Consider the following 12329-nt stretch of genomic DNA (forward strand, 5'->3'; position numbering starts at 1 on the left):
ATCAACAGGATGAGGAAAGGGTCTCAAGCTTCCTAGATGCAGTGAGAAGGTGTTAGGATGTGGTAAAGGTGAGCTCCATGTTTCTTCCCCATGAGGTAGAGGCGGTCTTGGGCATCCCAATTAGTTTCAGGTTGCCAGAAGACTCCATAATCTGGGCGTGGACTTCGAACGGAAAATTCACTGTTAAAAGTGCATACAAGGTAGCTCAAAAATGGTTGAACGAAGGAAAGTGCAGGTCTGATGGGGGGAGTGGCTCAAACAACATGAGTATGAAGGCAATATGGAAGCTTACATGGCATCTGAATTGCCTAAATAAAATAAAACATTTTTTTTTAGGGCTTGTAAAAACATCCTTCCCACAAAGCTCAAGTTGAAAGAAAAGGGAATTGGGTGAGATGACAGATGTGATATATGTGAACAAAGTGAATCCTCGGGTCATGCCTTGTGGAGTTGCAAAACAGCTGAAGAAGTATGGAGTAATACAAAGCTTAAGCTGCCTTACTTTTAGGACCCTCCAAGGGACTTCTTCGATATAGTTTGGGCAATCAATGACACACATACGGGTATCAATTGGGAGCTGTTTGCAGTGACAGCTTGGAGCCTGTGGAACAATAGGAACAAGGTATGTCATGGTGAACAAAGCAAGAAACATGATGTGATTGTGAGGGAGGTAGCTGCATATTTAAAGGAAGTTTAGGAGGTTAAGTAGATCCAAGAAAGACCTTCCATTCCTGCAAAACCTCCTTGGACCCCTCCCAATTGGGGATGGTTTAAAGTTAACACGGATGGGGCAATTTTTGAAGACTTGGGGTGCTGTGGGATTGGGGTGGTCATTAGGAATGAGAGGGGTCAACTAATGGGGGCCATGAGTAAGAAGATTGAGCTGCCTTTGGGTGTGTTGGAAGCTGAAGCTAAAGCTGTAGAGGAGGGAATGCTACTTGCTTGGGACTTGGGCTTGAAAGAGATCATCATGGAATGTGACTCAGAGTTGGTGGTGAAGGCCCTTGGTGATCAAAGTTTGCTGCAGAATTCCATCTAGAAAGTAATTGAAGGGGTAAAAGAGGGACTGAAATGCTTTACGGCGTGGAGAGTAACACACATTCGCAAGAGTGGGAATACTACTGCTCATATCATGGCTAGGAATGCCAAAATGTTGAATCATTGTAATATTTGGGTGGAGGATACTCCACCCATAATAGCTGATTAACTTCAACTTGATGTAACCTGTTTGAACTCTATTTCTTTAAATGAAATCTAGTTTCATGTTGTTTATCAAAAAAAAAAAAAAAAAAACTAAGCAACTAACTCGCAAAAAAGGTGCTAATAGAAACAAAACTAATACTAACAGATCTTGGCACATGTGTCACGTGTGAGTTTACTAAACAAACACATATACAATCAACTAAACTACAAGTCGTTTACAACAGCTAACTACAAGTCGTTCTTCTGTCCTTCTAGTTCTTGACTTCCCCTGTTCTCGGTGTTGTCTGCAGCAACTATTTCTTCAGCAGCAGCTTTAGCTTGACTAGAAATATTCTTTATTTGATAAATATAGCTTCATAGAGGTAAACCAAAACAAGATTACAATAAGGCTGTTGCTACATCTTTATAAACAACATTATTAATAAGCTACTACCAAATTTACAAAGGGAGACCTTAAGAGAATTATGGTTCTGTCAGCAACAACATTCTTAATAAGTTATTAAGCAAGGAAATGTGCAAGAGAATCATTTACCATAATCACCACCAGCTCCTTGGTACATCTAGGGCCGGCTGAATGATAGAGCAAGAGATGCGGTAGCCTAAGAACCCAAGTAAAAATAAAGGCTCCCAAATTTTAACCAATAGGGTTATTTATAATCAATAAATAAAATAATATTTTTTTACTAGATGAAAAACAAATAAAAAATAGAGAAAAATGTTGTCTACAATATTTTTCACAACACTTTCACAACTAATGCTAAGTTGTAAGTTCTTACAGCTTGTTATTGATGGCAAAAAAATAATTATAGTGATATTTTCAAATAGAAAAAAAAAAAAAAAAAACTCTTAAAATCTAGGATTTGTTGTAAAAAATATTGTAAATGTTGAACTTCTAAAAAAAAAGAATAATAATAAGAGTTTAGTTAACAAACTTTTACTAGTTCTCATCTAAATCTACCACTAATATCACTCTTTTTCTTACCACTATCAATTTGTCACGTTAACAAGTATGAAAAATTTTATCAAATTTTTTCTATCTATAAAATTTCTAAAAAAAGAAAAAATTCTACGTAGTTCATATTAATTAGTACTAATTTTGCATCTAAAACAAGATAATCAATTTTTACCTTAGCCTCCCAAATGCATCAAGCCGCCTCTGGGTACATCTTGGTAACGCTCCTTCATTTTATCCACAAACTCATCTGCCTCAGAAAGCTGGTTCCTTTGAAGCCAGAGGATGGCCTGCTCAATTGCATCTTCAGTCTTTTTCAAAGCATTCTTCACATCGTTGATTTTGTACCTCATGTAGTAAGCACAATTTTCCAATGCATCCTTTGCCTCAATCTTCTTTTTATGCTCCTTATCATCAGCCTTGTACTTCTCAACCTTCTTCTTCTTATCCTCCTTATCCTGAGCTATATTCTTCTCAGCCTCCTGCCCTTTGTCCTTAATCTCCTTCTTCTTATCCTCCTTATCCTGAGCTATATTCTTCGCAACCTCCTGCCCTTTGTCCTTAATCTTCTTCTTATCCTCCTTATCCTGAGCTATATTCTTCTCAGCCTCCTGACCTTTGTCCTTAATCTCCTTCTTCTTATCCTCCTTATCCTGAACTATATTCTTCTCAGCCTCCTGCCCTTTGTCCTTAATCTCATTCTGAAGCTTATTGACCTCTTCCATGGCTATAGCCATGTGACCATTAGAACCCTGACAAATGTTAATCTCCTTCTTAGGCTTCGTATCCTCTTGAGTAGATACATTCATGTCACAATCAACACCTTGATGAATCTTAATCTCCTCCATGTGCTGTTCATCCTCAAGTGTGGCTTCACCCACGTCATCATCAGCGCCTTGACCAATCATGGCAATTACTGCCTTGCAGATGCTCTCCAGCTCGCTCATCTTATCCTCAAATTCGTCTGCCTCAGCAATCTGGTTCCTTTCAAGCCAATCGATAGTCTCCTCAATTACTTCGTCAACCATCTTTTTGTCCACAGCACAAACCTTAGCAACAGTCTCTTCATCTCTAAATGTGTTCCTCATGTTGAAAGCGTAGTTCTCAAGTGCATTCTTTGATTTGGCCTTCATGTTATGCTCCTCATCCTCAGCCTTGTACCTCTCAGCCTCCTGCACTAATTTCTTAATCTTTTCTTTGGAGAGCCCGCACTTATCAGTGATTGTAATGTTATTCCTCTTTCCAAAGGTTTTGTCCTCGGCAGAAACGTTCAAGATTCCATCAACGTCAACGTCAAAACAAACAGTAATTTGTGGAACTCCACTAGGAGCTGGAGGAATACCAGAGAGCTCAAACTTGCCCAGCAAATTGTTACCACTTGTTTTGGCACGTTCACCCTCATAAACCGGGATGGTCACAACCACCTGTTCATCAGAATAGGTTGTGAAATACCGCTCCATTTTGGTGGGAATAATGGTGTTTCTTGGAATCAACATAGTCATTAAATCTCCAGAGGTCTCAAAACCGAGAGAAAGAGGGGTGACATCTATGCACAAGATTTTTTCCACTCTCGTATTACCCTCACCATTGCGAATTGCAGCCAGCACAGCACAACCATAAGCAACAGCCTCATCAGGGTTAATTCTTTTGCAGAGCTCCTTCCCATCAAAGAAGTTCTGTAACAATTTCTGAACTTTGGGGATCCTCGTAGACCCTCCAACCAGAACCACATCATGGACAGTGCTTTTGTCCATCTTAGCATCCCTCAAACACTTCTCAACAGGCCCCATACACGTTGTGAGTAAATCCAGGTTAAGCTCCTCAAACTCGGCTCGGGTGATAAATGAGTAGAAGTCAATACCATCATACAAAGAATCAATCTCAATTGTTGTTTTAGTGTTAGATGAGAGCATCCTCTTAGCCCTTTCACAAGCATTCCACAACTTCCTATAAGCCTTACCCCCAGTAATATCCTTATTATGCTTTCCCTTGAACTCTTTAATGAAATGGTTCACCATTCTACTGTCAAAATCTTCACCTCCCAAATGATTATCACCAGCCGTAGCTTTCACTTCAAAGATACCCTCTTCAACGGTAAGAAGTGAGACATCCAATGTCCCACCACCAAGATCAAAGATGAGCACATTCTTCTCACCTGTACCATCATCCTTGTCAAGCCCATATGCAATAGCAGCAGCAGTTGGCTCATTGATAAGCCGCATCACATTCAGACCAGCAATGATACCGGCATCCATTGTGGCTTGACGCTGTGAGTGATTGAAACGAGCTGGGACAGAAATGACAGCATCCTTGATCTTTGAACCGCAGTGAGCCTCAGCAATCTCCTTCATCTTTACGAGTACCATTGAAGAGATTTCTTCAGCCAAAAAATGTTTTTCCTCATACTTGTATGTGACCGCAATAATGGGCCTCCCATGATCAGGGTCAGCAATCACCCTGAATGGCCACAGTTTCATGTCACGTTGCACAGATTCATCATTGAATCGCCTTCCAATCAAACGTTTAGAGTCTTCATACCACCAACATGAAAATCAATATACAAAAAAAAAATCATCACTTTTTCTTTTTTTGGCTGAATAAACAAATAATTACATTAGACATTCATAGCTTCATTGAAACAATATCAAAGCAAACATAGATGAACTTTTCTTAACACTCCGGGGATTTGTCTTACGCAAAATAAAATTTCAACATTGAATGAGAAAATATTGTTAACAAAAGAAACACGATATGACAAGATAACGCCACTAATGAACTATAGATACAATCAATACCAACTTAAATCAAGTTGAGGCCTAAGAGGCTAAGAGCATAATCTTAAGTGGGACCAATTCATATCTAAAATCCACTATAGTTTCTTTTTTTATTTACATAAAATCTATTCTCCTTATTAATTTAGTTAGTATATATAGATTTTCCTAATAACTACTTTTTAATTAATCGATAATATGAGTAATCCATTTAATTTTCTTGTGACATAATTAATTTTGAAATAAGATTGAAATGGAGCATTTCTTATATTTAAAATTCATTATTTAAAAAAAAATTAAAATACATTCTTCTTACCTTTTAAGATGTAAAATTACTAATTAGGTTTTTATATTAAGGTTCTTCTCATGTCCACTTTTCATATTTTAATATAACTAATTCATTTTCTTGAGACATAATCAATTTTAATTTTAAAAACTTTTTTTTTTATAGAAACAAATAAAAAACTCTAAATAAATATTGGTAGTAAAATTTTGTAAGCAATATATGCATTTTGAAAAGAATGATTAATCTTTTTATGTAATCAAGAATTGTTATATTATATTTTTGAAATTTGAATATTATTATGATTATTTTCATTGCCATCTTTTTCTAACATTATTACACGCTCTTCTAACTCTTTTTGATTCATTTTTATTTTGAATTGATAGATTTCATATAATTTTTTTGTTATACCTTTTAAATTCCTAACAACTTTATCAAGAGATCCTATTTGAGATTCAGTTGATTTTTTTTTGTTTTCTTCTTATTTTTTTCTTCAATATTTCATATTTAGATTGACAGTTTTTAGTAGAGATTTATAATTGAAAAATATTTACCAGTAATTGAAATAGAATCAATAATATAAAATTAGAATATGACAAAAATAAAATAAAATATAAAGCATATAACAATAGAGTCTAATTTATTAAAGTCAATATTGTAACTTAATAACAAATTTACTTTTTTTTTTTTTTTTTTGAGTAAGAATAACAAATTTACTTAATAATAGAATCACCCAAAGGTCTTAACTTGTTCAAAAAAAAAAAAAAACTTATCAAATAACTAGATGAACTATTAGTAAACAAATCACGATCAATTTTATATATAAAAAATCAAATATCTTTTTTTTTTTTTGAGAAAGATCAAATATCATAATTAAGGTGTAAAATTTATATTAAAAAAACATAAAAAATTATTTTTATTATTTACCTTGCGTAAGACAATTAGTAATGCGGCAAACACTATTTTTTTTTATTACAAATTTTATAATTATTGAAGTGATTAACTATAATGGTGGATATAACTAACACTCATGGACCCATTATTCACCATCGATAACTTCAAAAATTATGAAATTTATTGTGAAAAAAGTTATCCGTAGCATTATTGGTAAAGCCATACATAATAAGGGAAAGCTAAAATCTAATTTCTAATTTTGACAATCTATTGTATGGGAAGCTTGCTTACAAAAATTAAACTTTAAAGTCGTGGCAAATTGATTATTAATAAGCCCGCAACTCACAAGATTGTGGGGTCCCACAGTTTGTGAGTAGCTGAACGGGCTCATAAAATAAGCAGCAATGCAACACCCAAACAAAACTACTCAAACAAGCGAGTCAAATTAACCACTCTGGACTACACAGATCACAATAGTCTGAAACCCAGCTTTCAAACCAAACCAATAACCTATTATAACAGAGAGATCGTTCTTGCGAAGAATGGACTAAGTTTGTGTACAACACCGACCGCACATTGACACAGATTTCCAGGGTTGAAATCCCCTATACTGATGATCTTAGACACATATTATATGCGTGGAAAACCAAGAATTAGAAAGTTAAAGAAGATTGTTTCTCAAAAGAAAAAAAAGATTCTAGCTAGTCCCTTCACTGATAGAGCCGCTTTTGGATTTGGGTACTACATGATTCTAAGAGTTACGTTTATTGAACCATTTGACGCTTTCTGTTTGTTTAAACATTTGAGTGCCGATTCATGGAGAAGCCTGTAATTTCAGTGGAGTCATTTTTAGTGGGTTTGGACCCCAATGGATCAGTTGATAATTTAGATGGATCACCTAGTTAATTTTTAATATGGAGCTTTGCACTTTATAGCATTTTTCATTTGGTCTTTTGTCATTTATGTATTTGTGATTAAATGAGGCACTATTCTGTGAAAATCAACTTAGATATCACTTCAAACAATATGAAAAGTCATGTTTTAGTAGGAGAGCCGGGTACAAAAAATAAACTATGTGCAAGCACCCAGTCTCTGTAGATCAGAAGTTCAACACTACATTGTGAATATTGAATCACCAATATCAGGAAAGTTTAACAAAATTTTGGATTTTGAACCTAAGAAGACACAAAAAGATTCTCTATAATATATATTGAAGATTGAATACCTCACATAGAAGGACCATATTCCTTTGAAGAACGCATGAGGTTTGTAGAGTGATTTCTTCAAAGCTTGATACAGAGAAAAATGGCATTGCTTTATTCTTCCAAATATCTTATGTCACCAATGGGAGCAAGACTAGTCAGTAGCAGCGTTCTGCAAAAATCCTGAGACTTGAAACATTCCTTTTAGTGACTAGTTTTCAGGGTCAGTCAGATACAGGACATCCTCCCATGTTGCACTGCCAGGATGTGCTTGGGTGTTTTGGATATTTTGCCTGCTGTGTAAGCACTAAGATGTTTGCCTGCTGTGCTTGGAAGTTTGTGCAAGTACTAAGAAGATTCAAAAACAACATACACAGAAACAAATACCGGTCATGTTAGGACCTAAAGGGCCTTGCAAGCACCTAACACCAGTTCCAGAAAAACCATCCACAGCCACCTCACTGATCCAACGATTGTCTAATACAGTCTTATGGAAGCCCTTAAATTCCTAAATTGAGAACAACTTCTAAACGCTAAACTATATTACCCAATAGACTTGGAACTCTCATCTAACGAAACCAATTGACTCCGAGCACAAGATCACCAACTAAATATATCATATTACCTAAATGGAAATAAAAAAAATGAACGCCTCGCTCATATACAATTCTAAACATCAACACAGAAATTGTATAGTCAATTTACAATACACAATTTACCGCAATTCCCTCTATCCCACCGGTACTTTGCCCTTCACATTCCTCTGCGCTCCAACATGTACTCGCAAACTCGCTCAGCTTTCCGTTTCATACCTTCAATCATCTCTTCAGTCGCTAAACTAAGTAAAATAATACTAAGGATCCGTTTGGATACGGTTGAAAATTAAAAACTGAAAAACATTGTAGCAAAATAATTTTTAAATATGTGAATAGTACCGCAGAACTCATTTTTAATGAAAAATTGTTGAAAAGTGAAATTTGTGGGTAAGTGAATAGTACACAGTGTGCACTGATTGACTGAAAAGAAGGAGAAAAATCAAACTTTACTGTTACTGTTCATGAACAATAACTGTAAGTCAAAAAAAAAAAAAAAAAAAAAAAAAAAAAAGCTCACACGCTGGGTTAAAAACCCAATCCAAACGAACTTTAAGCTGCCAAAAAAAAAAAAAAATGGAAAAATCTAGATCAAGTTAAAAAAAAATTAAAATAAAAATAGAAAACTATTTAAAACATGAAGTCCAGAGACAATTTGGAGAATAATATAAAGTAGACAAGAATAATATAAACTTTTAAAGAAGTATGTCAAGGTTGAATCCATTCAAATTTTTATTTTAATATCGATTATTATAGATTTTTACTGTATTATACGTATGCTTTGACCCTCAACAGGTGTTGTAAAGAAAGCCATAAATATATCTCATATGTACGCCCAGACTGGTTTTTTTTTTTTTTTTTAGATGTTGGTTGTATATGTTTGCATTAATTATCTGTCGGATTTTATCGTAATTATCTCCATTCAAAACAAACAAAAATATGTCAATAGCTCTCACGCGTGCCCAGCAGCAGCTCTTCCCCTCTCTCTCCGCCAACAGCTCTTCTCTTCTATTGAAATTGTTCAGTTGCTCCTCTAAAACATGATGGTCATCATCTTGACATATTTTTGTTTGTTTTCAATACAGATAATTATGATAAAATCCGGGAGATAGTTAATGCAAACACATACTACCAACATCTGGAAAAAAAAAATAAAAAAATAAAAAAAAAACTAGTTTGGGCCTACCATATGAGATATATTTATGGCTTTCTTTACAACACCTGGTGAGGAGTCAAAGCATACGTATAACAGTAAAAATCTATAATAATCAATATTAAAATAAAAATTTGAATGGATTCAATCTTGACATACTTCTTTAAAAGTTCATATTATTCTTGTCTACCTTATATTATTCTCCAAACTGTCTCTGAGCTTCATGTTTTAGATAGTTTTCTATTATTTATTTATTTATAACTTGGTCTAGATTTCCCTTTTTTTTTTTTTTTTCTTTTTTTTTTTTTGCAGCTTAGTATTATTTTACCTAGTGGAGCAACTGAACAATGAGAGAAAGGAGAGGAGTTGACGCATGAGAGCTGTTGCTAAACATGTATGTTTGCCCATGACATGCCATGTTCTAGAATGTGCACACCATTTCTCACACAAAAATCCAGTTTATAAACGATATCCATTGTCCCCTCAAAGGAAACCTTTCCTAGTTAGTACTAGAATTTAGTTTTCTACATCAAAAGCAATACTTTCATGCCTAATACAAACCAGAAAGAAAACACAGAATAGTGCCTCATTTAATCACAAATACATAAATGACAAAAGAGTAAAAGACCAAATGAAAAATGCTATAAAGTGCAAAGCTCCATATTAAAAATAAAATAGGTGATCCATCTATATAATCAACTGATCCATTGGGGTCCAAAACCACTAAAAATGACTCCACCGAAATTACAGGCTTCTCCATGAATCGGCACTCAAATGTGTAAACAAACAGAAAGCGTCAAATGGTTCAATAAACGTAACTCTTAGAATCATGTAGTACCCAAATCCAAAAGCGACTCTATCAGTGAAGGGACTAGCTAGAATCTTTTTTTTTTTTTTTTCCTTCTGAGAAACAATCTTCTTTAACTTTCTAATTCTTGGTTTTCCACACATATAATTTGTGTCTAAGATCATCAGTATAGGGGATTTCAACCCTGGAAATCTGTGTCAATGTGCGGTCGGTGTTGTACACAAACTTAGTCCATTCTTCGCAAGAACGATCTCAATATTTTTCTACTGTAAACAACAAATAACCATTTCCTAAACTACAACTCTCACTAAAAGCATAGGACTTTCCTATAACAGAGAGAGAAATTCCCCATTATACAGCAAATGGCTCTGTTCCTTTTCACTATCATAAAATAAAACAAAACAACAGTAATTTTTTTTTTTTTCTTTTTTCAAGTTTCCTCAGCTTCACAATAATTTTGACTAAACAGAACCCACATGCGTTTGAACACAAATAAGCCAATAAAACTCTAAAAATCTAAACTTTAATTGTAATGGTATCAGAGAAGTAGAAACTCACCAAAAACAGTGTTGGTGGGGTTCATGGAAACCTGGTCCTTAGCTGCCTGACCAATCAAGCGATGAGTTTCTTTGAAAGCCACATAAGATGGTGTGGTACGGTTCCCCAGATCATTGGGTATGATCTCCACCCGATTACGTTGCCAAACTGCCACACATAAGTAGCACGTTCCCAAGTCAATTCCGATCGCCGGACCCTCTCCTTTTCCCATCTTAGCTAACAAAATTGAACAGAAAAAAGATACTGAAAAAAGAACAAGGAAAATTTTGGAACTTATAAGTTAAGATCACAGAAATTCTACACTATGGTTTGTTGACTCAAAAGACGCGGTTGGAAGTGGAGTAAACGAGCTGCATAGTTGTTTGTCTGTTTAGATGAAGAAAATACAGCATGCATTTGATGCATGTTTCCTTCCTGATACATGGAGGTGGAGGGCATCAGATGCGATATACCACCTCAGCAAGAAGAATCTACGACTCTTGTTCTACTTTTCGTACCATTTTCAATCGACGTCATAAAGGATAAAGCGATACTATATATATCCAAAGGCAATTCTTCTTTAATTGAGCAAGGATGATCACGAAATTTCCTACAACTTTTTTTTATTAATTTCTTTTAACACGGCAATTTTTTTTTTTTCAAATAACGCGCTAAGTTTATTATAAAACAAAATAATTTTGATGTATTTATCAATTTTTTTTTTATATAAAATAGAAATTCTACTCTAACTTAATCTAGTTGGGTATTTATGTCAAGCTTTCTTATGAAAACTTGAACTCTAGTTCTTACCTCCCATACTTCAAAGGTACTTACGTACTTTTATTTTGAGAATTATACTTTAAATCTCAATTTTATGGCTAACGTCAATTTTAAGCTAATTAACAAACCAAATCAAATTATTGGTGTAATTAACCAATTATCATATGCATCGATAGATAATAAAAAAAAAAAAACATATCCTAAACAATCAATCACACCCAAAGGAACACTGGAATTGTTTGCAAAGAGAAAAACCCAAATTATTGGTGTAATTAACCAATTATCATATGCATCGATAGATAATAAAAAAAAAAAAACATATCCTAAACAATCAATCACACCCAAAGGAACACTGGAATTGTTTGCAAAGAGAAAAACCCAAAACCAGGAATAAAAAACACTTTATGGGGCCTATTGCATTAAACAATCCACTAACAAAACCCACAAAGCAAATTAAAGACTATGTACTCAAGCTAAGTAAAGAATAGTTGCAATACAAATGGCTAACAAAACCCTCAAAGCTAAGTAAAGAATATGTACTCAAGCTTCCCGCTCTTGTAAGCAATTTATTCCTTAAATCTTTTCTCCTTTTTAGTCTTTGGAATCACAAGTTGGGCCACCAACCGCATGATCATGTCTACTTAAAAAAAAAAAAAAAAAAAAAAAAACCCAACGTGAAAGGCCTCTTGAGGATTTGGGATAACTATGACTTTATTGATTTTCCAATACCAACAACACTCGAGAACACTCAAAGTATCAATGCGTGTATGATATTGAATCTTCTCTCATTGAATTTAGAATTGGAGAGGATGAAGGTCGAGAGAACAAAGGAATTTTTCTCTAGGGTTCCAGATTGATCTCTAGTTTCTGGATAGGTACAGCAGAAAAGAAAAAGATGTACTACATCCACAACATTTTCACAATAAATTATAGGTGGTTAGTTGTTATTGGTTCTAATTTGAACCTACCACTAAAATTACTTTTCTGCCCCATCAATAACAAACCGTAACAACCTGCCATATAAGATTTGAAGTGAAAATATTGTGAAAATATCATGGACATAACATTTCTCAAAAGGAAAAGAGAAGTGCTACGTTCACAATTTTTTCACAAGAAATCTTTTTCACAATAAATTATAGGTGGTTAGTTGTTA

General features: G+C 34.4%; 1 protein-coding gene across 3 annotated transcripts; it reads right to left on the reverse strand.

Annotated features, from left to right (window-relative positions):
* Positions 1-1336: 1336 nt before the first annotated feature.
* Positions 1337-10798, reverse strand: LOC115987291 (heat shock cognate 70 kDa protein 2-like). 3 transcript variants are annotated; one of them, XR_004091043.1, is made up of 4 exons: positions 10418-10798; positions 2331-4685; positions 1736-1802; positions 1337-1555 (listed from the first exon to the last, which is right to left on the reverse strand). XR_004091043.1 is itself a non-coding variant. In XM_031110824.1 (3 exons), the coding sequence occupies exons 1-2, from the start codon at positions 10626-10628 to the stop codon at positions 2332-2334; spliced, it is 2565 nt and encodes an 854-aa protein (XP_030966684.1). In that variant the 5' UTR covers positions 10629-10798; the 3' UTR covers positions 1337-1555; position 2331. The 3 variants fall into 3 exon arrangements, 2 of the variants coding, with proteins under 2 accessions (XP_030966684.1, XP_030966677.1); XM_031110824.1 differs by lacking the exon at positions 1736-1802; XM_031110817.1 differs by having other exon boundaries at positions 1337-1802.
* Between the last annotated feature and the right edge of the window lie 1531 nt (positions 10799-12329).

Source organism: Quercus lobata, chromosome 1, assembly GCF_001633185.2.
Source record: "Quercus lobata isolate SW786 chromosome 1, ValleyOak3.0 Primary Assembly, whole genome shotgun sequence".
Taxonomy (NCBI): Eukaryota; Viridiplantae; Streptophyta; class Magnoliopsida; order Fagales; family Fagaceae; genus Quercus; species Quercus lobata.

Excerpts from the sequence above, each read along its gene's own strand:
- LOC115987291 (XM_031110824.1), bottom strand. The coding sequence starts at position 10,628 with ATGGGAAAAGGAGAGGGTCCGGCGATCGGAATTGACTTGGGAACGTGC. Across the intron at positions 4,686-10,417 it reads CCCCACCAACACTGTTTTTG|ACTCTAAACGTTTGATTGGA; the intron begins GTGAGTTTCTAC and ends GGTGGTATGAAG.